The sequence below is a fragment of the Oncorhynchus mykiss genome, chromosome 21 (genome assembly GCF_057628025.1).
Source record: "Oncorhynchus mykiss isolate SJ-2025 chromosome 21, ASM5762802v1, whole genome shotgun sequence".
Classification (NCBI taxonomy): Eukaryota; Metazoa; Chordata; class Actinopteri; order Salmoniformes; family Salmonidae; genus Oncorhynchus; species Oncorhynchus mykiss.
The window spans coordinates 37,391,397-37,418,163 of NC_143042.1; the positions used below are offsets into that span (position 1 = coordinate 37,391,397).

The 26,767-nt window shown below is 44.9% G+C and overlaps 1 protein-coding gene across 1 annotated transcript; it reads right to left on the reverse strand.

Moving 5' to 3' along the window:
• Window positions 1–6,610: 6,610 nt before the first annotated feature.
• LOC110500495 (matrix metalloproteinase-14) lies at window positions 6,611–26,767 on the reverse strand. Its single transcript, XM_090214571.1, has 11 exons — window positions 26,605–26,767; window positions 26,267–26,366; window positions 13,586–13,734; window positions 13,181–13,303; window positions 12,577–12,884; window positions 11,804–11,965; window positions 11,380–11,516; window positions 9,679–9,817; window positions 9,340–9,490; window positions 9,044–9,159; window positions 6,611–8,565 (listed from the first exon to the last, which is right to left on the reverse strand). Exons 2-11 carry the CDS (start codon window positions 26,360–26,362, stop codon window positions 8,243–8,245), a joined length of 1,704 nt encoding a protein of 567 aa, XP_090070697.1. The 5' UTR covers window positions 26,363–26,366; window positions 26,605–26,767; the 3' UTR covers window positions 6,611–8,242.

Consider the following 26,767-nt stretch of genomic DNA (forward strand, 5'->3'; position numbering starts at 1 on the left):
ACACAAGTTTATGTGACCATGTGTGCATGCTTTCGTGCCTGCGCGCGTGTGTGTATGTGTGTACGCATGTGTGTGTGTGTGTGTGATCTCCCATCTCCAGATATTCCTAATTTGTTCTCCCAACTTTCTTAGACCTATTTCTATCTGTCTACGGTCCATCTGTTTATCACACATTCTCCCCCTTCTCCCAGGGTGTGGAGAGTGTCGGAGGGTGTTAGGGGTTTTGTGGAGGAACTGATGGAAATTAGTCTGAGAAGATAAATGGAAATTAGTCTGAGAAGATAAATGGTTGTAATACTGCATGCTGGGAGAGATTATTTGGAGCATGAGACAAATGTATATACCAGGCGACGTGGAGAGGGGACAGAGAACGTGGGCGAGGAAAGGAACAGATGTGGCACAAAAGAGGGAGGGAGGGAGGGAGGGAGGGAGGGGAAGATGGAGAGACAGAATGGAAAGACTGAAAGAAGATCCACAAATTAGAGAGGGGATGGGGGAGAAGAGAGGAGATAGGGGAATGAGAGAAGAGAGGATGGGGGAATGAGAGAAGAGAGGATGGGGGAATGAGAGAAGAGAGGATGGGGGAATGAGAGAAGAGGGGATGGGGGAATGAGAGAAGAGGGGATGGGGGAATGGGAGGAGAGGATGGGGGAATGGGAAGAGAGGGGATGGGGGAATGGGAGGAGAGGGGATGGGATGGGGGAATGGGAGGAGAGGGGATGGAGGGGAATGGGAGGAGAGGGGATGGAGGGGAATGGGAGGAGAGGGATGGGATGGGGGAATGGGAGGAGAGGGGATGGGGAATGGGAGGAGAGGAGAGGGGATGGGGAATAAGAGGAGAGATGAGTGGATAGGGAAATGGGAGGAGAGGGGATGGAGGGGAATGAGAGGAGAGGGGATGGGGGAATGGGAGGAGAGGGGATGGAGGGGAATGGGAGGAGAGGGATGGGGGAATGGGAGGAGAGGGGACGGAGAATGAGAGGAGAGGTGAGTGGATGGGGAAATGGGAGGAGAAGGAATGGGAGGAGAGGGGATAGAGAGAAGAGGGAATGTGGGAATGGATGGAGAGGAGCGGGGTGGGGAATGGGAGGAGAGGAGATGGGGAATGGGAGTAGAGAGGAGAGGGGATGTGAGGAGAGGAGGTGATAGGAGAGGAGAGGGGATGTGATGAAGTGGAAGCTCCTTAGAGGAGGAAGGGGAGGACCATCCTCAGTGAAATTTCATAAAAATAAAAATAGTGAAACATTAAAAAAAAAGTTATCCTTTTTAGATAAAACTATACTAAATAGGTCTACAGTAGCCTCAGCAGCACTCTGTAGGTGTCATGGTTTTCTTGGTAAGAAGGAGAGTCGGACCAAAATGCAGCGTGTCGATTGCGATTCATGTTTAATGAAAAGAACACACTAAACACAAACACTACAAAAACAATAAACGTAACGAAAACCAAAACAGCCTATACTTGTGTAAACTAACGCATAGACAGGAACAAGGACACTAAGGACAATCACCCACAAAACCCAACACCAAACAGGCTACCTAAATATGGTTCCCAATCAGAGACAATGACGAACACCTGCCTCTGATTGAGAACCATATCAGGCCGAACATAGAACTGGACAAACTAGACATGTAACATAAAATGCCCACTCAGATCACACCCTGACCAACCAAAACATAGAAACATACAAAGCAAACTATGGTCAGGGTGTGACAGTAGGGTAGCACCATGGTGTAGGCGGAGGACAGCTAGCTTCTGTCCTCCTTTGGCTACATTGACTTCAATACAAAACCTAGGAGGCTCATGGTTCTCAACCCCTTCCATATGCTTACAGAGTAATTATGACAACTTCTGGAGAACGTCTTCCAACCTATCAGAGCTCTTGCAGTATGAAATGACATGCTGTCCACCCTATCAAAGGATCAGATAATTAATCTAGTACTGAAAGCATAAGCTACAGCTTGCAAGCAATGCAGTGTGTAAAATGTGGTGAGTAGTTTGTCATGGAAATTCCCACCAGGGACACTCAAATTCAATCTTAAATTAATCATCCTTTATTATCAGCGTGCTGGACTGGTTCCAACAAACTCAATGCACCATAGTACACATGTCAATCAGGAGCTCTGCTGGGGCAGTCCCAGCAGTTGTCTTATATATGGCTATACACAGACAAGTTATATTTGCATGATTTAGCATAATTCATTCATCATTACTGTTTTGTTTCATTCATGTGACCGACCAATTCTGGTTCATAACATGTGACAGACCAATACCTCACGAGGCCTCTTCTCTCTTAGCTGAGTCCTTGAAACTGACATATCTTTCGTTTTCAAAACAAAAGTCTGGGCAAACTGCCAAATTGCAGCTACTGATAGTGAGGATTCATTCAGTAAGACACTTCCATGAAAATAGAAAACAGTTATTAGAAAAGCACAAACATTAAACATTTCCAGCACAAGTTGACTCAAAGAGAGAGAACAGTTTTGAACAAATTAATTTCCTCCAAAATGAAGGAGAAGCAAGAGAGAGAGAGAGCTATGTTTGGTTGTGTTTTTTAAAACTTTCACTTAGCTAGCGAATGTAGCTAGCTAGTTTAGCCTACTCAAACACCCAGCTCAAACAGAGAGGGATGAATTGTTAGCTAGCTGGCTATGGCAATCCAACACTGGGACTCCTCTAAGTCAAGGTAAGCTTTTGGTTTTAGTAATTTATTGCCACTTGTCCCGCCGGTTTAACTGCTAAACTGCTTAAGCAGCTAGCTAGTTTAGCCTACTTGAACAGAGAGGGATGTTAGCTGGCTATAAGAGTACCATAAAACCTAGCAGTCAAACAGGGAAATGTTTCCAAGCATTTTTCCGCCATTCCTTTTTTCAATAGGGGATTTTAGAAACACTTCAAATAATGGAAACACTTCAAATAGTATTTCATGTAGGCTTACCCTGGCGTGACGTTTTCATAATCGTGTAAGTCTCCCTAGGACAAGGTGACTATTATCAATATACTAACCTGTATTTACCCACAAAAAAATGTAATGCTTTTTAGCTGCTAATGTGGCTATCATAAATAACTACAAATACCATGTTGATCTGGACAACACTGTCAAATTAACTATCTAATGTTAGCTAAATGTAGTAATGAATAAATTGGTTATATTTCTTTAAATTGACACTTCTGAACTGTCTTGTGCAAGTTGTGCCCCTGTGCAACTTGTGCAAGTTTTAAATTGACACAATACCTGTTTAGCAAAGGTTTCGGCTAAAGATGACGTGCAGGAGCTTGTAGGGATTTGTAGTCTTGCATGATGTCTACTTTGATGCTTATTGTAATTTTGAATAGAGCTGAATATATAAATGAATAGATGAATAGATAAAACTTCATGCCAGGGTAAGCCTACACGAAACACAGCCCTTATTTTAAGTGTTTCTAAAATCCCCTATGGGAAAATGTATGGTGCAAAAAATAAATTGGAACCATTTCCCTGTTTGACCCCTAGATTTGATGGGTATCACCTTCATTACTAAAAATTATCTTGATCTGTGCCCTTACGTTGTAAACTTGCATTCATAGGCTAGGTTGTAGCAACCCCATGATGGGTACAGGGAAAATGTGAGTGTAATGTAGTAGCCTAAACCTATCGATGTTACATTGAGCTGGGTGAATAGAATATGAATGACAGTCATCCAATATGCTGTAATACAAATTAGGCAATGCTCATAAAAAACTAAACAACTCTCCCTCATCTTCAAGGCACAACCGTTCACTGATGAGAGGAGATGTGAGGAGAAGAGATGTGTAGAGAGGGGATGTGAGGAGTAGGGATGTGAGAGGGGATGTGAGGAGTAGGGATGTGACAAGAAGAGAAGAGATGAGAGGGGATTTGAGGAGTAGGGATGTGAGGAGATGAGAGGAGAAGGGATGAGAGGAGAGGGGATGTGAGAAGTAGGGATGTGAGGAGAGGAGATGAGAGGAGATATGAGGAGTAGGGATGTGAGGAGAGGAGATGTGAGGAGTAGGGATGTGACAAGAAGAGAAGAGATGAGAGGGGATGTGAGGAGTAGGGATGTGAGGAGATGAGAGGAGAAGGGATGAGAGGAGAGGGGATGTGAGAAGTAGGGATGTGAGGAGAGGAGATATGAGGAGTAGGGATGTGAGGAGAAGGGATGAGAGGAGAGGGGATGTGAGGAGTAGGGAGGTGAGGAGAGGAGATGTGAGGAGTAGGGATGTGAGGAGAGGATATGTGAGAAGAGGGGATGTGAGGAGAGAAGAGATGTGAGGAGTAGGGATGTGAGGAGATGTGAGGAGTAGGGATGTGAGGAGAGGATATGTGAGAAGAGGGGATGTGAGGAGAGGAGTAGGGATGTGAGGAGAGGTAATGAGGGAAGATGAGAGTAGGGATGTGAGGAGAGGAGATGTGAGTAGAGGGGATGTGAGGAGTAGGGATGTGAGGAGAGGAGATGTGAGTAGAGGGGATGTGAGGAGTAGGGATGTGAGGAGAGGAGATGTGAGTAGAGGGGATGTGAGGAGTCGGGATGTGAGGAGCAGTGGCGGTTCTAGACCATTTCAACTGGGGGGGGCCAAGCTGGGGCCAGTTGTACTGTTAGAGGGGCCAGTTACATTAGATGTTATTGTTGTCATATCATTTTCTTCACTGCATTGCAGGTATTAGCAGGCAAAAGACCATGTTCATAATCATTCAACTATTTATTATCATTTTCTGTTTAATAACGGATGTAAAAAAAAAGAACAATAGCAAAAATGTGTTATTTAAAAATGATTTAATACTCCACATTTGGAAGGGCCACAAGGGGGTCCAAAATTGTTGTCACAGGGGCACTGGCTCCCCCTGTGAAATGTGAGGAGATGGGATGTGAGAAGAGGAGGTATGAGGAGAGGGGATGTGAGGATTAGGGATGTAAGGAAAGGAGATGTGAGGAGAGGGAATGTGAGGAGTCGGGATGTGAGGAGAAGGGATGTGAGGAGAGATGTGAGGAGAGGAGATGTGAGGAGAGGTAATGAGAGGAGATGTGAGTAGAGGGGATGTGAGGAGGGGATGTGAGGAGAGGGGATTTGAATAGAGGGGATATGAGGAGTAGGGATGTGAGGAGAGGATATGTGAGGAGAGGAGATGAAAGGAGACAAGAGGGGATGTGAGGAAAGGATAGGTAATGAGGGGAGAGGAGATGTGAGGATTAGGGATGTGAGGAGAGGTAATGAGGGGAGATGTGAGGAGAGGGGATGAGAGGAGTAGGGATGTGAGGAGAGGAGATGTGATTAGAGGGGATATGAGGAGTAGGGATGTGAGGAGAGGGGATGTGAGAAGAGGGGATGTGATGAGAGGGAATGTGAGGAGTAGGTATGTAAGGAGAGGAGATATGAGGAGTATGGATGTGAGGAGAGGGGAGAAGAGGGGATGTGATGAGAGGGAATGTGAGGAGTAGGTATGTAAGGAGAGGAGATATGAGGAGTATGGATGTGAGGAGAGGGGATGTGAGGAGAGGGGATGTGAGGAGAAGGGATGTGATGAGTAGGGATGTGAGGAGAGGAGATGTGAGGAGTCGAGATGTGAGGAGTATTGCTTGCTGTTTGGGGTTTTAGGCTGGGTTTCTGTACAGCACTTTGAGATATCAGCTGATGTACGAAGGGCTATATAAAATTAATTTGATTGAATTTGATATGGATGTGAGGAGAGGAGATGTGAGGAGAGGAGAAGGGATGTGAGGAGTAAGGATGTGAGGAGAGGTAATGAAGGGAGATGTGAGGAGGGGATGAGAGGAGTAGGGATGTGAGGAGAGGGGATGTGAGTAGAGGGGATATGAGGAGAGGGGATGTGAGGAGATGAGAGGATATGTGAGGAGAGGGGATGTGAAGAGTAGCGATGTGAGGAGGGGATGTGATGAGAGGAGATGGGATGTGAGGGGTAGGGATGTGAGGAGAGGAGAAGAGATGTGAGGAGAGGTGATGTGAGGAGTAGGGATGTGAGGAGAGGTGAGGAGTAGGGATGTGAGGAGTAGGGGGGGGGGTAAAAATTGGGGTGAGATAGAGGGGGGAGGGAGGGGGAGTGGCAGTAAGTTAAGGCAGTTTGTTAAGATTCAGCTTTACTGGACACCTCACTCTTAATTTAGCACACACTTTCTTTCTTTCTTTCTTTCTTTCTTTCTTTCTCTCTCTCTCTCTTCCGCTTAGTTGGGGCTGGAGGCTCCGATGTTTTAAGAATTCCAGATGTAGTTAACAGAACTCAGTTGGAACACTGCACTCAGAAAAACGTGATCATTCCATCACTTTTTCCATTTCTCATTTCCCTGGGCTCATGGCTCTCTGGCCAAGTCCAGAACAACCTCCCAGCTTCAACTAGGCTCTCCTCTCCTCCACTCCCCCCATGACCCCTGGTGAGCTGTAAACAATAGCTGGTTAACAACAAGTTGGAATGCACAGAACCAGAGAAGCAGCTCTTCATTCTGTTGTTTGCTCAGCATTCCTAGTCCTGTTTGAATAGTGGTGAGGCCAGGCTGCTATTTGTTAGTCAGTCCGAAGGCCATTCTCTTCCCCAGTGTGTGTGTGTTTGTGTGTGTTACGATAACAGAAAATCGCTACCAAAAAGTAACGCATGACTCATTTTAGAAAATATTTTTTATTTAATTTTAACTAATGAAATGCAAAAAGGTGAAACAGGCAAAACAATCTAATTCCCTTTTTTAAAAATTGATATCATTATCATTATAAATATCATTACCGTTATCATTGTTATTACTAAAACAATTCTACTTCATTTTTCAATTTGTGTAATACTTAAAAACATTAAGCATCATCAGAATTGCTTATAAATAGTTTTGTTTGATTGTTCTTATATGCCAACCAAGCAATGGGAAAAGTAGTGTTTCAAAAAAGGAAACACTTTCAAAGTCGCCCAAATCCACCACTCAAATGTGAAATTTGGGAGCCATTTTGATTATCTTTGTCACGTTATTGTCTCTGTCCAGCAGGACTCGAAATGACAATGTACAAAAACAACAAACATCGTTTACTGTACGACTACACCTGGAGAACAACAACAATAATAATAATAACCATAGTCATAATAATAACAACAACATTTATAACAATGATAGTAACAAAAACATAACAAACACGATAATACATTAGTATTTGGAATGGGTGACATGTAATGAAACTTCACTGCCTTTCCATGGAGTAATATTGAAACTGGCTTTATTGTTGAGCCACTGGCTTTATTGTTGAGCCAAAATGGCTACTTTAATTCCATCCAACTTTGACTGCTTACTGAGACCAGGCTCTGTACCAAGGGCCTGTGCGACTTCAGATACATTTGTAAACTGGGTGGGGAAGCTCCTTTTTTTGTTTAGGATACAAACAGTCTTTGACCCTCTATGACAAGACCTTAGCCTTTCTCACTATGACTCAAGGAAGGAGGGGTGTACAATATACAACACCTTCACATCTACCCCTTCATCATCTCATTAGCGGCGAGGGTAGTGCCCATAGCATGCTCCTCGCATTACAACCACAACTATAAGACCATGGTGCTGGCGTGAGCACAGTGAGAGACTGGGGTTAGTGTCTTCTCTCCGTGGTAGGAGAAAAGGAAGAGAGAGCTGTTCGTTTATTTGTGTTCGGCCCTGGGTTTCATCATTAGAGCGAAACCAAAAATGAAAGCGCAAAGTAGCTGTATAAAGGTTTCAAATGTAATTCAGACAGCAGTTCAGCTGGAGTCGTCAAGTAGATGGGATGGAGATTTTAGGAGAGGAAGAATGAGAAGGGATAGAATGGAAGGAGGGACACATGGAGACGTGATAGTAGATTTATTGCAGATGGGGTGTCGATCACACGGAACGTTGATCACGATCATCATCTAATAATTCCCTTCCTCTGTGTTTTGTGTGGGGGCCTGTTCCTAATTTCAAACTCGCAGAGCTGTACATGTAAATAGATAACATACTTTTGTCTTTCCTGATTGACTCTCTCTCCTCCCTCCTCCCTGTCCATCTCCCTCTTTCTCGTCTTCTGGGCTGTATACGAACCAACCAACCAACCAACCAACCAAACCCCATGTCCAACAGCCCTTCCATTACCCCTTCTCTTTAAAAACCCCAACTCCTTTCAGCCTACTTTACTCACCCTCATCCCTACCCTTACCCTCCCAAACCCACTTTTCTTTCAATCTTTCAATTCATTCAGTCGCTCTCTCTCTTTCTGTCCCTCTGCATTCTTCATTCGTTCAGTTGGTCTCTAGACCTTGTCCAGTAGAGATCTCTGGCAGTAGAGGAGACGTCGTGGTGTCCCGTACTTCCTGAAGAACAGCAGGGCTCCCAGAGTGAGGACCACGCAGACCAATAGGAGGAGAGGGATCACCACGGCCACCGCCGTGGCCCCGCCTTCTCCCTCCTCCACCTCGATGATGATCACTTCCTCCTCGCCGTCCCGCTTCTTAGGCTCCTCCCCCGCGCAGCCCATCCATTCGCTGAGCACCGATTTGGGGTAGCCCGACTCCACCCTCATGTGCTGGTTGTTGAACTTCCAGTACTTGTTGGCTTTGTAGAAGTAGGTGTAGGCTGGAGAGAATGTTAGAAGAGAGGAAGGATGAAAGGTCCGATATAAATCTGATTAGAAACTGGGTGGTTCGAGCCCTGAATGCTGATTGGCTGACAGCCGTGGCATATCAAACTGTATACCGTGGGTACGAAATAAACCTCCTGTAACTACATTGGTAACCAGTTCATAATAGCAATAAGGTACCTTGGGGGCTTGTGATTATTGGCCAATATACCACGGCTCTGTCCAGACACTCCGCGTTGCATGGTGCATAAGATAAGCCCTTAGCTGTGCTATATTGGCCATATACCACACCACCGCAGGCCATTATTGCTTAATTATGATTACTTTCAGAAATTACAGTGTGTTGCTGTGGTCTATGATAGCCTCCTCTAATATCACAAAATAACTGTCATTTTTATCCTTTTCGATTTATATAAATGCTCAATGGCACTCTAAAGAACATCCACTTTAACATGCACGCCTTGACACACTTACATCCTTCTTCGCTCATGATGGCAGCCTTAATGTTGTCGGGGACACCCTGCCATGTGTTGATGGGTTTGGGGTAGTCTCTGTCCACAGTCTGGGACTCTTCATTGAAACGGTAATACCTGACAGACAGAGAGAGGCAGGTTATGGAGAGGGACGGGAGAGAGAAAAACAACCAAAAGAAAGGAAGAAAGAAGAAGAGAGGGACGGATAGCGGATGAATCTGCTTCTTTTTTTTTCAGATAGAAAGGTACACCGAAAAAAAATAAAGAAAGGAATGAAAGATGAAAGACAAGACTCACTTGGTCCCCCGGAAGTAGTATGTCTGTCCGGTGGGGGTGTAGAAGAGGGCAGCGTCCAGCTTGTCTTTGGGCAGCCCTGTGCCCAGCTCCTTCAGAGTCTTAGGGTAACCCTGCTCCATACTGGACTCTGTGAACACCCAGTACTTGTCACCTGGGGGGAGGAAGAGGGAGAGGGAGGGAAGGAGGAGGGGAGAGAAAATCTATAAGCACACAGATCTGAAAAGGATATACAAACAAAACAATAAACGACTACCAGTAGCTGGAATGGGCTTATCAATGACAATGCAAAACCATCATGCGAAAAACTGAAAAAGACATTGCCAATTGAAGTGAACCTACCCTTGAAAAATACAAATTTGCCATCGTTCCTCTCGTAGGCAGCGTTGATGTTTGGTGGCAGTCCCTTCCAGAAGTGACCGATGGGCATGGGGTAACCCTGGAGCACCTTGTTGTTCCGCACACGCCACAGCCACTTATCCTTCACCGGAAAGACAGAGTGTTTACAGAGTGCAGTACATACACACACACATAGGTTCGCTAGTTGAGTGACTTGATGTGCCATTCAGTCCTTCTCAGTAGGTGTAAGTGCATTTACAGTGTATTCGGAAAGTATTCCGACCCCTTGACTTTTTCCACATTTTGTTACGTTACAGCCTTATTCTAAAATGTATCAAATGGATTTTTCCACCCATCAGTCTACACACAATACCCCATAATGACAAAGTGAACAAAGGTTCTTTGAAATGTTAGCATAAAAACAGAAATACCTTATTTACATAAGTATTCAGACCCTTTGCTATGAGACTCGAAATTGAGCTCAGGTTCATCCTATTTCCATTGGTCATCCTTGAGATGTTTCTACAACTTGATTGGAGTCCACCTGTGGTAAATTCAATTGATTGGACATGATTTGGAAAGGCACACACCTGTCTATATAAGGTCCCACAGTTGACAGTGCATGTCAGAGCAAAAACCAAGCCATGAGGTTGAAGGAATTGTCCATAGAGCTCCAAGACAGGATTGTGTCGAGACACAGAAATGGGGAATTGTACCAAAACATTTCTGCAGCGTTGAAGGTCCCTAAGACCATAGTGGCCTCCATCACTCTTAAATGGAAGAAGTTTGGAACCACCAAGACACTTCCTAGAGCTGGCCGCCCAGCCAAACAGAGTCAGGGAGATGACCAAGAACCCCGATGGTCACTCTGACAGAGCCCCAGAGTTCCTCTGTGGCGATGGGAGAACCTTCCAGAAGGATAAACATCTCTGCAGCACTGAAGAGTGGCCAGACAGAAGCAACTCCTCAGTAAAAGGCACATAACAGCCCCCTTGGAGATTGCCAGAAGGCACCTAAAGACTCTCAGACCATGAGAAACAAGATTCTCTGGTCTCATGAAACCAAGATTGAACTCTTTGGCCTGGATGCCAAGCGTCACGTCTGGAGGAAACCTGGCACCATTCCTACGGTGAAGCATGGTGGTGGCAGCATCATGCTGTGAGATGTTTTTCAGTGGCAGGGACTGGGAGTCTAGTCATGATCCAGGGAAAGATGAACGGCGCAAAGTACAGAGAGATTGTTAATGAAAATCTGCTCCAGAGCGCTCAGGACCTCAGCCTGGGGCAAAGGTTCACCTTCCAACAGGATAACGACCCTAAACATACAGCCAAGACAACGCAGGAGTGGCTTCGGGACAAGTCTCTGAAAGTCCTTGAGTGGCCCTGCCAGACGCCAGACTTCAGCAACGCTTCAGCAACGCTCCCCATCCAACCTGACAGAGAGAATCTGCAGAGAAGAATGGGAGAAACTCCCCAAATACAGGTGTGCCAAGCTTGTAGCGTCATACCCAAGAAGACTTGATGCTGTAATCGCTGCCAAAGGCGGTTCAACAAAGTAAAGGGTCTGAATAAAAATACTGAACAAAATATGGAAAAAGTCAAAAGATCTGAATACTTTCCAAATGCACTATATGCCAATATGTGTGTATTTCTGTGCCATGTGTTTCGGTGTGGTTATGTGTTCGTTTATGTGTTCCATATTTACCTTAAAGACAAACATCTCCCCCCTGAGGATGGCGATGGTGTCGAAGTGTCCCTCACAGACATCTGGTCCGTGTCCGGGGTGGTCTGGTTTGGAGGGTCTGGTGGGGCGGGGGGGAGGGGGAGGAGCCCCGGACGACCCTGTGGTCGGACACAATCAAGACAAAATGAGGAAAGACGATAACCAGAGGTGGACTTGAGTGAGAACAGAGTTGACAAAATTAATGTGAAGTCCTTCTTTCTGTGAACTAGACAAGAACTTCCTGCAGTTCCATGTAAGAACCTTTTCCACGGAGGGTTCTACATGGAACCCAAAATAGTTATACTTGGAACCAAAAAGTATTCTACCTGGAATAAAAAAGGGTTCTCCTATGGGGACAGCTGAAGAACCCTTTCAGAACCCTTTTTCTAAGAGTGTAGGAGTTTACCATAGACTGCCTGGATGCCGCGGCGATCGTCATCAGGCAGCTGGAAGTTCTCTGTGTCCATCCACTGATAGAATGGAGCCATGATGGCAGATGGGTCGTTGGAGTGTTCTAGACCCAGGGCATGACCCAACTCATGGACCGCAACCAGGAACACATCATTACCTACAGAGGTAGAGAGAGAGAGAGAGAGAGAGAGTAGAGCAAGAGGAGGAAGAAGGGAAAAGGTGGGAAGAGGGAAAAGACCGTTTGAAAAGAGAGTAAAAGTAGCACGTTTACCAAACAAAGTACAGACGCGCCCTAACAGTACTGTGTAATTCAGATTGACTTAATTCCGACTTCCAGACAACCCAGTGAAAAACACTCAGGTGTCTATTTTCACTCGCTCCCACTCCCTGTACCTCCAGTTTAAGTCTCTACGCTTCTTCTCCCCCCCCCCCCCCCCCCCTTCGCTTCTCATCTCCTCTCTCCCCTGGTCTTGCCCCTCTTCCAGCTCTCACTCCTCTTTCTGATAATCTCTCACCTTCAGTGGAGGTTGGTGGGAGGAGCTATAGGAGGACGGGCTCATGGTGATGGCTGGAATGGGATAAATGGAACGGAGTCAAACGTGGTTTTCATGTGTTTGACACGTTCCATCGGTTCTGTTCCAGCCATTACCATGAGCCCATCCTCCTATAGCTCCTCCCACTAGCCTTCCCTGCTCACCTTCTCCCTCTTCCTCCCCCTCTCCCTCACTTTCCTCTTCCCCTCTCCTCCCCATTTCCCTTGTCTCTTACCCCCTTGGTCGGCGTAGCCGGTAGTCCAGGGCTCGGCGTTGTCAAAGTGCGTGTCACCCCCTATCCCGTTCCCGGGGAAGTACGCGTGGGCCAGGAAGCCGCCCTCGCCATCGAACGGCGTGCTGTCGCCGTGGAAACCCTCAGAGAACGAGAGCATGATGTCAGCGTACTTGTCGACCTTGTCCCTGATGTGGCTGTAAGGGATCTCACGGAAGCGGAGAGGGATGGCTGCCTCCCACACTTTAAACGCCCGGCGGATAGCCTCGTATGTGGCGTGTTCCCCAATCTTAGGGGTGTAGTTCTGTATGCTAGGTGAGGGAAAGGAAGGAAATAGCAGATTTGACGTTTTAAAGAATAAATATATAATAATATCTTCTGAAATGTGTATTGGTTGCGTTTGTGCAACCTTTGCTAGATGCAATCTCAATATGATCCCGTTTTGACTGATTAATATTCCTTTAGAGCTCTAGATCTAACAAGTTACTTGAGATAAATATTTTATTTATACTGTATGTGTAATTCTTATATGTGAAAAGTGAACTTTAAAGACTTAAGAGGAAGTTAGACTCACTGCGTACATATTAGCTGTGCTGTGTAGTCTTACCTGAAAGTGACTTCTTGTTTGTCCCACTTCAGCCCCTGTACGGCGTATCTCTTCCTCCTCAGGTTGCTCTTCAGCTCAGATCCAAACTTGTCTGGTACGCCACAACGCGGCCGCTTCATCGCCCTGGCAACAGCAAGACACACCCGTTTGTTACCTTTACCATGTTACAAACTGTACAATGTCTATATCTGAGTAAATCATTAGAGCATATGAATGGGTTTTGTACCACATCTGGGGTAATGACATCGCTTAAAGTGGGTTAGCTGTTCTGTATACAATTCTGAGGCTACAATTCTCACGGGTACTTTAAAAACAGCCGTCAGCATGAATCTTTATCAATACGTTATGCGCATAACGCTTAAATATTTGCATTCCTTGACTTTGTCCTGGTCACTCAGGACTCACTGTAGGGTGTTGGTGTCCATAGATCCGGTGACGGTGAGGCCGTAGAACTTCTGCATGGCTGTGATGGCCGTATTGATGGACTTGGGGGAGCGGATAGCCTGGGCCCGGACGTCCCCTGGAGGCAGGTAGCCATACTGCTGAAGCCACACCTGGGATAGAAAGAGGAGAGATGGGAGGGTAGAGACAGTTAGACCCGGGACAATTCAATGTCTTTGAAGATAATGGTAGAAAGGGACACACACACACACACACACACACACACAGACACAGATAAACACACATCTATCTCTCTCTCCTCATTCCTCTCTCTCTTTCTCTCTGGATTTTCCCACCATATTCCATCAGCCAGAAACAACACAGAAACCGACCCAGGATGTCATTGTAAAGAATGTTTTGTGTGTACATGTGTGTCAATATCTGTGGGTGTGCCTGTTTGCCTACTTACAGTGCTTGTCTGAACGAGTGTGTGAGGGTGTGAGGGTGACAGAGAGATATTGAAAAAGATAGAACGAGAGAGGGAGAGCGAGAGAGATCTGGGTGGGTGGATGGGAGTTTTAGTATCCAGTGTTTGAATAAACCGATGCAAAGCTGACATTGAACCAAAACCGTGTTGTACCCAGGAACACACACTCCCTTCCTTACAACAGCAAACAGACAGAGATTGGCCAGACTGAACACACACACACACACACACACACACACACACACACACACACACACTGAATTATACAAAAAACTATTCTTATTGCAAGAGTTACTGCAATGTAATTCCATTTAAACACATTAAAAACTTGCTCCTTAGCTTATGCTTGGCATTTTAAAAGGAAACTGTGACCTTGTTGTGGGATTGTAAAGAGAAATGACGGAAGAGAATCGAGCCAAATAAATCACAGTAGAACCATAACACTGATGTCATCTCAGACGTGGATCCCCAGAACTTCGTCTTTTCTCTCAGTCAGAACCACGGGGGCTCATAGAAAATAGACATGTGCTTTCTAGACCCTACATGCCTATGTAGAGGGAGAGAGGAGTGACATCTATACTAACAACATCTATGATTCATTTGACATGTTAGTGATTCAGCAGAGGCTCTTATCTTTTCCCCCAGTGGGCATCGAACCCACAACCATGCTCTACTAACTGAGCCACACGGGACCGCATCTGAGTAGTGGTAGTGAGGCTTTTAACCAGGTGAGATCATACTTAACCAGATGAAATATAGCTTAGCGACTATCCTGCGCCACTCCCAGAAAGTTGTAAGAAGGTTGTATGCAAAATAACCATAGGACGACCACGCTCTCACCAAAATGTAAGAAACATATGGTTCTCAGAACGTTATGCGTTAGCTGGGTATGGCGTTTCAGTCAAATGTCTGACCAAGAAGTGCTACACTTTCACATATCTCGCTCTCAAATACAAGAGCAGTCATGCAGAGCTGCTTAAGCCTCTGGCCTTAGTCTAAAGTTACAAACTGACTACATCAGTGCAACAGTCTCTCTATTAGAGAGAGCGAGCGAGCGAGAGAAAGAGAGAGAATGAGAGAGAGAGAGATGTCCTCAGACAAACATCAACCTAATGGAGATGATTCATTCTAGTCCGACGTAATGTTATCAAACATCATGGACAAGTTTGTTTATGCGTGTGGGTGAGAGACAAGATGAGTGTGCGCGCGCACTTGTGTGTGTGTGCTGCACAGACAGGCAGTCAGTGAGTGTCTCAATCTTTTCCACAAATTCAGTCAGTGGAATTACAGAGAATTCTTCTGTAATCCCAGAAAAAACCCAACCCTCTCTCTAATTTATTCCATCTCTCTCTATCTCCTTTTCTCTTAAAACCCCCAACCATGTGTGTCTATATAATAGTATACATTTTACAGTTAGTTGGGTGAATATAGTCAGCCTTCCTCTTTCCTAGAATGTCTCTCTCTCATGTCGTTTTAGATGAGAGGTCTTTTTTAATATCGAGAAGAGTTGAATTTAAATGAGGGAGGAAAACGAGAGGAGAGTAAGAGAGTAAGAGTGAGGAAATGGCTGGCTTGTACCTGGGCAGAGATATTACCACACAGCCACAGCAGACAGGGTGAAAAACAAGGTTCAATTATAGGCTGCAGAGTGAGGTAAACTCTCCCTTTGCTCATGTCAGTACTGCAACCAGCCCCCTCTTTCAGCAAGACCTACACACTGTATCAATCCATCTGGTCCCCACCTCCAACAACCTCTCTCCATGTCTGTATATCTAACTCCCTCCAAGCTCCCTCTCTCTCTCCACCCCCCCCCCCTCTCTCTCTCCATCTCTCTATCTGACTGCTCCTAGTGTGCGCTGTGGCTCCACTGTGGTGACGAGTCTGGCTCTGTGAAAACACTTTCAGCTCAGTCAGGATGAAAAGTTTCCCCCACAACGAGAAGACTCTCTCCTCTCGCTCTCCTTCTCTCTCAGTCTGCCTCTCTCTCATTTCTCTCTCAGTCTGCCTCGCTCTCCTTCTCTCTCAGTCTGTCTCTCTCTCATTTCTCTCTCAGTCTGCCTCACTCTCCTTCTCTCTCAGTCTGCCTCTCTCTCATTTCTCTCTCATTTCTCTCTCAGTCTGCCTCGCTCTCCTTCTCTCTCAGTCTGCCTCTCTCTCATTTCTCTCTCAGTCTGCCTCGCTCTCCTTCTCTCTCAGTCTCTCTCTCTCATTTCTCTCCCTCTCTAGCTTGGTCTCCTCTCTCCACCGCTTGTCCCCCACCCTCTGCTCTTCCCCCTCTCTCTTTCTATCTCCCAAAGCCTCACATCCCCTCTGACATCGCCAGCTATCCCATCATGCAACTCTCCTCTGGAACTCCCAGCAGCAGTTCCAGTCAAAGGTTCTATTTAGTAGGGCTTCTACGTCGCTTATTGCCAGCCTTGGGGTAACTACAAACCCATGTGTGTGTGGTCATAGCCTAGGGTCATGTAACTGCGATTTTAGTAAACAGACGCAAGTCCCTATAAGTTACGCAATTTGCAGCGATTCATATATTCTAAGGAAATGTGACCCGCAAAATAAAATAACGAGTAGATTGATGACAAATATAGATCCGGTCCAACAGACACTCATGAAAGTATTAGACACCCGGAGGACAAAGTAGCCTGATAATATACTAGTACCTACTGTATACTACCTACGGTATACTCCCTACTGTATACTACCAATGAAGTGAAACTTTGATGGGGGTGCCCCCCCCCCCATTTTTTTTTTGCAGTTTTTCGCTAATTTCCTGCAATTCTACAAAACGTTCCATAAGGTGGAGGCAAATGTTTGACCATCAGTTATTATATTAAAAATGGCAATGGGCCCAAGCCCAGTTGGTAATTTGACCATGCTTACTGCAAGTTTAGATAGCTGGCCGCTAGACTAACTTACCAATATATACCATAAGTGTCACGTCCTGACCTTAGTTCCTTGTGTATGTCTCTGTTTTAGTTTGGTCAGGGCGTGAGTTGGGGTGGGCATTCTAGGTTTGTATTTCTAGGTTTTGTATTTCTGTGTTTGGCCTGGTATGGTTCCCAATCAGAGGCAGCTGTCGATCGTTGTCACTGATTAAGAACCATACTTAGGCAGCCTGTTTTTCCATTATGGGTTGTGGGTAGTTGTTTTCTGTCTGTGTTTTCCATACAGAACTGTTTCGTTTTTAAAATGTATTTCTCTTGTTCTTTTGTATTCTGTTTTCAGTTTATTAAATATATTATGGACACTTACCACGCTGCGCATTGGTCTGATATTTCATACTCCTCATCAGAGGAGGAAGAAAACCATTACAGAACTACCCACCAAGAAAGGACCAAGCAGCGTGGTAACCAGGAGCAGAGGGTTCTGGACTCCTGGACTTAAGAGGAGATATTGGACGGTAAGGGACCCTGGGCACAGGCTGGGGAATATCGACGCCCCAAGGAAGAACTGGAGGCAGCGAAATCTGAGCGGCGGCGATATGAGGACCTTAGCTAACTCCCTGTGCTTACCGGAAGAAGCGCAGTACTGGTCAGGCACCGTGTTATGCGGTCAAGCGCACGGTGTCGCCAGTATGCGCTCATAGCCCGGTGCGCTATAGACCAGCCCCCCGCAAGTGCCATGCGAGAGTGGGCATCCAGCCAGGGCGTATTGTGCCGGCTCAGCGTGTTTGGTCTCCAGTACGCCATTTCGGCCCAGGGTATCCTGCGCCGGCTCTGCGTGCTGTGTCTCCGGGGCGCTGGGAGGGTGCAGTGCGCCCTATGCCTGCGCTCCGCCCATGCCGGGCGAATGTGGGCATTGAGCCTAAGGGAGAGGTGCAAGTGGTATGCACCAGATCTCCAGTGCTCACCCACAGCCCAGTTCAACCTGTGCCTGCACTGGAGGGTCCGGGCTAAAGTGGTCATCCAGCCTGGAGGAGTGGTGCCAAGGCTGCGCACCAGAGCTCCAGTGCTCCCCCACAGCCCGGTCCATCCGGTGCCTCCTCCACGCACCAGGCCTCCTGTAAGTCTCCCCAGCCTGGTGGGTCCTCACACACCAGGCTGTCTCTCCGTCTCCTCCCTGCAGGTTCTCCCGCCTGTCCGGCGCTGCCAGAGTCTCCCGCCTGTCCGGCGCTGCCAGAGTCTCCCGCCTGTCCGGTGCTGCCAGAGTCTCCCGCTTATTCAAAGGCGCCAATCCAAAGGCGCCACTTTGGAGAGTCTCCCGCCGCTCCAAAGGCGCCACTTAAGTGGGCCAAGACTATGGTGGAGTGGGGTCCACGTCCCGCGCCAGAGCCACCATCGCGGACAGATGCCCACCCAGACCCTCCCCTATTGGTTTTGCGGCGGGAGTCCGCACCTTTGGGGGGGGGTACTGTCACGTCCTGACCTTAGTTTTTTTTCTATGTCTCTATTTTAGTTTGGTCAGGGCGTGAGTTGGGGTGGGCATTCTATGTGTTCGATGTTTTTGTATTTCTGTGTTTGGCCTGGTATGGTTCCCAATCAGAGGCAGCTGTTTATTGTTGTCTCTGATTGAGAACCATAATTCGGCAGCCTGTTTCCCCACTATGATTTGTGGGTAGTTGTTTTCTGTCTTTGTATTAGTTACCAGACGGAACTGTTTCGGTTGTTCTTTTTGTTACTTTGTATTGTAGTGTTCAGTTCAGTTTAATAAAATGACGAACACTTACCACGCTGCATATTGGTCCGATCCTTCCTACTCCTCCTCAGAAGAGGAGGAAAACCGTTACAATAAGGTGTTTAAGCAAGAAGCAATACTGCCAAGCGTGAAGATACTGCAGATATTTGGGTTTCAAGCAAACTGAAAAGAGCTGTCTTCAGCCCTCTCAGTCCACATGTCTTTTATAGTGGATCTGGTTTTCTTTAGGCAGCGGAATTAGTGGCATCTTTTCCCGACTCTCTTTTTTTAATAGTTCACTGATGCTGAGAGAGAGAGAGAGAGAGAGAGAGAAGAAAAAACGTAGAAAAGGAAAATAAAATGTTCATTTGGATTGATGTATGGAACGACAATGAAGGAAAGTGAGAAAGAAATGGGGGATAAAGATGTAAAAAAATAAAAAATAAGAAAAGAGTCAGAAAATAGGGGACAGGAGTATTAAAGTTTAATTTTATATTGAGGGAGACGGAGTTGACTGAGTCAGTTATTCCCCTTCAGACGGTGCCAACGGAAAAAACAGACACCAGAGTTTGGTCGTAAGCGGCTCAGTCTAAGAGACACATTAGCCTCCCTGGCCTCCTAGTGTGGCGTCCCACTTATCTGACCTATTTCAACCCGAACCGGGGCTACACGCTAATGCTAACTAACTTAATTACTTTTACTGTATATACACGCTTAATACAATGTAGAATACCTGAGTTCTAGGTTAAAGGAGCAACCATTTATAACATAATAATACACTTGGCTACTCTTAAGCCTACCCCTCAAGTGGCCAAGTATGGCCGAGTCAACACTGGACGCTAGCTTGCACAGGGCTCCAGTCTACACAACTACACCCAACCAAACCATAGGTGTCCTATGCATATTGTTAAAGCCTATCAGTTTATTAGCCTCAATTTCCTAACCTGGGTTCATATCGGGATGTAACGATTCACCGATACACATCGGTCCCTGATTAAATAGTTTAAGATATGAGTGCATAGGTCCGGGGGCCCCAAACCGATCATGCATTGGTAAGAAAATCCATTCAAACATTACGAATCGGCGGTTTACAATTCTTTCTACCTTCCGAAAATACCTCTCATCTTTAGTGACAACTGCGTCCTCTCCTTCAGGGTTGAACTAAGCATGTAATTATGTTGACAGTCATTGATCTACAGGTCACTTTGCATACCAAACCACCCCAGGCAATATCAGTAATCTAGTCAAACTGCTTGATGTGCGCAGTTTGCTACATGCTGATCGGGGGGCTTACATTAGATTTGATTTTGATTGTTCAGGTTCACCATCGGCAATAGTTTTGGTAGTTTTGCTTGAAACAATCAGTATATGTGGTCATTTTTAGACATATAGGGTAAAGTTGATAATTTCATGACGAGGGCAGCCAATCACCTTTGCTACCTGCACAGCATGGTCGAACATCTTCTACCTGCACTGCACGATCAAACTATTTCTACCTGCACTGCATAGTCAAACATCTTCTACCTGCACTGCATAGTCAAACATCTTCTACCTGCACTGCATAGTCAAACATCTTCTACCTGCACTGCATAGTCAAACATCTTCTACCTGCACTGCATAGTCAAACATCTTCTACCTGCACTGCATAGTCAAACATCTTCTACCTGCACCGCATAGTCAAACATCTTCTACCTGCACTGCATAGTCAAACATCTTCTACCTGCACTGCATAGTCAAACATCTTCTACCTGCACTGCATGGTCCATCAACTTCCAAACAGTCTAAACCTGTGGTTCCCAAACTTTTTATAGTCCTGTACCCCTTCAAACATTCAACCTCCAGCTGCGTACCCCCTCTAGCACCAGGGTCAGCGCACACTCTCAAATTATGTTTTTTTGCCATCATTGTAAGCCTGTCACACACACACACTAAACAATACATTTATTAAACATAAGAATGAGTGTGAGTTTTTGTCACAACCCGGCTCGTGGAAAGTGACAAAGAGCTCTCATAGGACCAGGGCACAAATAATAATATAATAATAATCAATAATTTTTCTCTTTATTTAGCCATCTTACATATAAAACCTTATCTGTTCATCAAAAATTGTGAATAATTCACCACAGGTTAATGAGAAGGGTGTGCTTGAAAGGATGCACATAACTCTGCAATGTTGGGTTGTATTGGAGTCTCAGTCTCTTTCTACACACAGTCTGTGCCTGTATTTAGTTTTCATGCTAGTGAGGGCTGAGAATCCACTCTCACATAGGTACGTGGTTGCAAAGGGGATCAGTGTCTTAACAGCGCGATTTGCCAAGGCAGGATACTCTGAGCGTGGCCCAATCCAGAAATCTGGCAGTGGCTTCTGATTAAATTCAATTTTCACAGAACCGCATGTTGCAATTTCGATGAGGCTCTCTTGTTCAGATATCGGACTGGAGGCAGGGCATGAAAGTGATAACGAATCCAGCTGTTTGTGTCATCTGTTTTGGGAAAGTACCTGCGTAATTGCGCACCCAACTCACTCAGGTGCTTCGCTATATCACATTTGACATTGTTCGTAAGCTTGAGTTAATTTGCACAAAAAACAATACAATGATGGAAAGACCTGTGTGTTGTCCTTGTTAATGCAGACAGAGAAGAGCTCCAACTTCTTAATCATAGCCTCAATTTTGTCCCGCAAATTGAATATAGTTGCGAAGAGCCCCTGTAATCCTAGATTCAGATCATACAGGTGAGAAAAAACATCACCCAGATAGGCCAGTCGTGTGAGAAACTCGTCATCATGCAACCGGTCAGACTCGTGAAAATTATGGTCAGTAAAGAAAACTTTAAGCTCGTCTCTCAATTTAAAAAAACATGTCAATACTTTGCCCCCTGATAACCAGCGCACTTCTGTATGTTACCATTTTCACTGTAGTGTCCAAAACGTCTTTCAAGCAGTCAGGCATTCCCTTGGTAGCAAGAGCCTCTCGGTGGATGCTGCAGTGTACCCAAATGGCGTCGGGAGCAACTGCTTTAATGTGCATTGTCTCCCTGTCATGGCTTTTGCGCCATCAGTACAGATACCAACACATCTTGACCACCAAAGTCCATTTGATGTCACAAAGCAGTCCAGTACTTTAAAAATATCCTCTCCTGTTGTCCTGGTTTCCAGTGGTTTGCAGAAGAGGATCTCTTCCTTAATTGACCCCCATAAACGTAACAGATATATGCCAGGAGCTGTGCCAGGCCTGCCACATCTGTCAACTCATCCAGCTGTAACTCATATAATTCTCTGGCTTGTATGCGAAGCAGTAATTGTTTCAAAACATCTCCTGCCATGTCACTGATGCGTTGTGAAATAGTGTTGTTTGCTGAAAAACTCCTGTGGATTATTTCTCAAATTGCCATGTTTTGTTTCTCAATGTCTGCGCAAGAGTGAAGATTTCATCGAGTTGTGAGATAGTACTTTTGCACATATAACACACAGTGGCTGAGGAAAGGCACTACTCCCAATAAGTGAACCCCAAATCAATGTAGTTCTCATCATATTTGCACCTCTTCGATGGTCCAACGTCCCTGTCTGTTGTTCGGTGCTTTCCTGGGTAAGGGGGCAGTAGCTCTTCGGCTGCATCAAATTTAAAACTGTCAGTGTCCATGCTAGCTGGGCTAAGAGCAAATGTAGAATGACTGATGCTAGCATTGGATGTGCTCGTGGAAGCAGAACAACTTGTCGTCAACAGGTGCAGGTGTAGTACTGCTGGTAGTAGCAGCACTACCAGTAGAGTTGGTATGTGTCTCTATGGACGCAGGCCTTACTTTTTTAACCATTTATCCATTTTCAAGGGAACAGAATGAGCAGCAGCTACGTTTAGCTACATACGGACCGTTAGTGGAATTCCTGCGAGAGAGTAACGGTTAATGTGATTGGATGTTAATTATTTGACTAGGCTACCTGTATTTGACATTGTGTTGTTATTTCAGTGAACACTAGAAGGTTTAATTTTATTTTTAGCAGTGAAAACGAGGCTACTCGGACGAGAAAAAAAACTCACCCAAAATGTATAGCCCCATTGGAAAATATAAATGTTTGAAAATGTGTTTTAAAATGTGAAGAAAAAAATTAAATAATAATAATTTTTTTACATAAAAATAAATTATTTGGCGTACCCCCGACGGCATTGCAAGTACCGCTGGGGGTACGCGTACCACAGTTTGGGAGTACCTGGACTAAACCATTTGATTATAAGACAGGGGTTACACAAAGTTGTGCTATATATTCATTGGCTTTGTCATAGCTATTTTTTAAAGATAAATATTAATATTTTAATATAGCTTTAACACTTTTAACCTGCACAAATTAATTAGTGGGTGATGGGGGGTGGTAGATTCCCAGTTTCCGTTATGGCTCAGCTCAGGTGCCTATACACCACATAGACATAATTTACACACACGCACACACACACACACACCAATACACACCTAAGAGAGGCCCTGCTCATGAGCTCCATCAGCAACAGATTATAATTTATCATGGAAAATGACTGTGTTTATGCATCGAATCGCATCGATTCATACCGAATTGCTTCAAACTAAAACATATTGTTCTTGTATCATATTGGAGCCCGTGTATATAGATACATATCAAATTGTTTTGAAAGGGAAAGTTGCAGATCCCTTAATCATCTGGGCCACGAAGGCTAAATTCTATGTCTACTGTTATACAAATAATGGGTTCTAGGACGAAAACTGCCGGGATAGCACTTGAGGGGAATGGATAAACACACCATCTCTCCATAGACATCCGTCGGTTGGTTTGTTTTCCCTGTGGCAGATAGATTAACTGAATATTTTCCTGCCTGAAAATGTTTAAGTGACAGCGAGCACTTGTAGAACAGCACGCGCCAGCACTTTTCCAACAGGGTGCTTCAACCATACAAAAACAACCCAGACAAACCATAGAAATATAATCAATAGAGCAGACATTCCCATTCAAGTGAATGCTCTGTGATGGATGGATCGGCAACAATATTGAGTATACAGATCATAGAAATAGAACTATTCATATTATTTCTATGCTACCCACACTGTCCATTTTTAAAAATGTATTTAAACTTTATTTAACTAGGCAAGTCAGTTAAGAACAAATTCTTATTTACAATGACTGTCTAGGAACAGTGGGTTAACTACCTTGTTCAGGGGCAGAATTTTTACCTTGTCAGCTCGGAGATTCAATCTAGCAACCTTCCGGTTACTGGGTCAACACTCTAACCACTAGGCTACATGCCGCCCCAAATTACTGTGGTCTGAGCATGTATCCCCGTTCTAGTATTTATATTTCTATGGGCCTAACCCATTTGGGATTGGACCCCTGGCATGACCTCTTCCCTGTGATCTCGAGACACGCTAGTCACCTTGCCTCCAGATGTCTGCTGTTATCGTGTTTGAAAAAAACTTCAAGGACTTCCAGATTCAGACATATGTTGCGGAGATCTGTGAAATGGATCGTCTCATTTTCATTCCTTTCCACTTGCATTGGCTAAGATAAAGTCCAACCAGCAATTTTATAAAAGTGAGACACGGTGTTATTGTAAATAAAAGTGAATAAAATGAAGTAAAAGGAGGTTTTTTTTCTTGGATTTATAGTATGTGCACAAAGTAATGTACATATAGAGAGTAAAGAGGTATTTTGCGATGTATAGCTCTTTTTTGTTACTATCCCATTTCAAAAAGCGCAGCCCGATCTTAAGAGAAGCCTATGACTGTGAATATTTGCTAAGACATTCTCCTCACTCATCACAGCTTTAAGTTAAATTGTAGGCTTAGCCTCCCTGGCCTATCAAGTTGGACTCCGTGGGCAGTGACTTAATACTAAATCACTGAAAGGAATGTCCGAAAATTCTACTCCTACTGAATTCGGTGCTTTCATACCGTAAATCGGATTTTGTCAGCATAAAAATCAACCTCCCATCCTCTCAACTCAACCCTATTCATTACTTAGCCTATTCGTCACTCTCGTGCTCTGTTCTTTTATCCCTCCCACACAACAGACATCGTATTCATCACAGTTTACCGTTACATACAGTGTACTACACACAGGTGATGTAAACCAGAAACCGTTCATTAGTGATAATCCCATCTTCCATCATGGCTGCTATGGGCAGAGTAGGTAGAAGTTGCCCTCGACTGCTGTTCCAGGGTCAGATATTTCCATCTTGCTTATGGCATTCCTTGGGATTTGGGGTTGGGTAATCTGCCGACTCCAGTACGAGCATGGGCAAATTTGATGGGACTTCGGGTGGCATTATGGGTAGGATTTGGAATGGGTAAACGGAGCCTAGATCTGTCATGGACCCAGCATCAACATCTGCAGTCTTATTGTGACACTGTGTATGCTTTATTACCGTCTCAGTGGTGTGTGTGCACTTATTACACTATTATCACAGGGTTATAGATGTTGTATTGATTGGTCCACTAAACTGTGGCCTCGTAAATGGACAGTCTCCCAGGCATTTCTAACTGACAGTGCAACCAGTGGTTGACCATGTCTCGCTGACTGCATAAAGAATAGGGTGCCATTTCAGACGTCCATCATGTCTGGCTGACTCAGACACCAGCTGTTTGTGGTCACTGAGTCAGGACCTGAGTTCCTCCAAGCATCCTGTCTTTCTTAATAAGAACAACCTCTATGGGTAGGCTAGGAGAAATGCATGGAGAAATGCATGAAATGCATGAAAGACTAGGAGAAATGCATGAGCACCATTGGATACCTTTGACTTGGCCATTGGCTATTGCAGTCATGGCTACTGTTGGTTATTCTTGATGGTTTTGGATGTATCCAAAAGCACACTGTGATGGGTAGATAGAGAGATCTGTAATTCCTGAAGAACAGATCTAGAATTACCCCAGGCCAGAGGCATCATGTCACCTAATCATTTTGAAGGGACACCATGACACAATATAGTGTGACAAAATATAGTGTTTGTTTAGGCTACACTTTAGTAGTGTCCCATCAGTTACAATGGGTATGATGCCTCTGTTGCTCCAGACAGTCTTCATGTCCAGTTTGCTAAAAGAGAGAACAGCTTCCTCTCCAGTCTCTAGTCTCTCTCTACCATAACTCAGTACAGATGAAAACCATTACCCCCCCCCCCCCCCCCCGCCCACACACCCACACAAACACACCACAGCCCCCAGTTTCTTAGAACAAAGCAGCTGACTTGAATTTTCACAACTCTGTTCTCCCCCAACGCTTTTACCCCTCCTAACTTCTTTCTCTTTTAAACCACAAAATCTGAGTCATGTTATTTTTCTGACTATTATTTGCATTTTCATCTCTTTTTCAGACTCTACTGAAATGTTCACTGGTTTTAACCTTGCCTTTCAATTGCCCTCAACTGAAAGATCATGCCACCCCATCATGAAAGATCAAGAGAAATAAAATAGTGCCAATTATGAAGACTGGTACAGAAAGAAATGTAGACACAGTTGGCAATAACACATAGTAGTTGATATATACCCCCACCCTTCTCGTATAAACCTTAAGCAATGTCTGTCTTATTATACTTTTAAATAGTTTTTAAATAGTTTCTGAGTTTATGCATGTTGTCATAATGATTTACCTCTGCTTTTACTTCGTTTTCCGTTGAAACAACTCCAAAGAACAGTCCGCACGTCAGCGTCAGGAGCTGGATCACCTTCTCAAGCCGGGGTAACATTCCTCTATATGTACGAGTTACCCAAAAAGGAAGAGATATAGAGAACCTCACAACGGGATTGCTTCTATTGGTTTTCCACGTTATCAATTATAATCCGTCGGGATGATCTTTAAAAAACAAAATAATATGCCACTAATCTGCCCTCATGGATACTTTCTTGCCACACTTCAAGTTCTACACAACAAATCCTTTGTGGTAGAAAAAAATAATTAAATACATGTAAAAAATATATATAATCTTACAAATCTGTTCAAAAACTCAAATCCAGATGTTGGTGGGAAAAATCGCTGCAATCTCAGCGCTTCATAGTTCCTCTCTCTTTTGTCCCCCCAAATGATTTTCTTTATTTCCCTCTATTTTGACATCGCTCTCTGACGTGTGGACGTGGTTGTGCTAGCTAGTCAG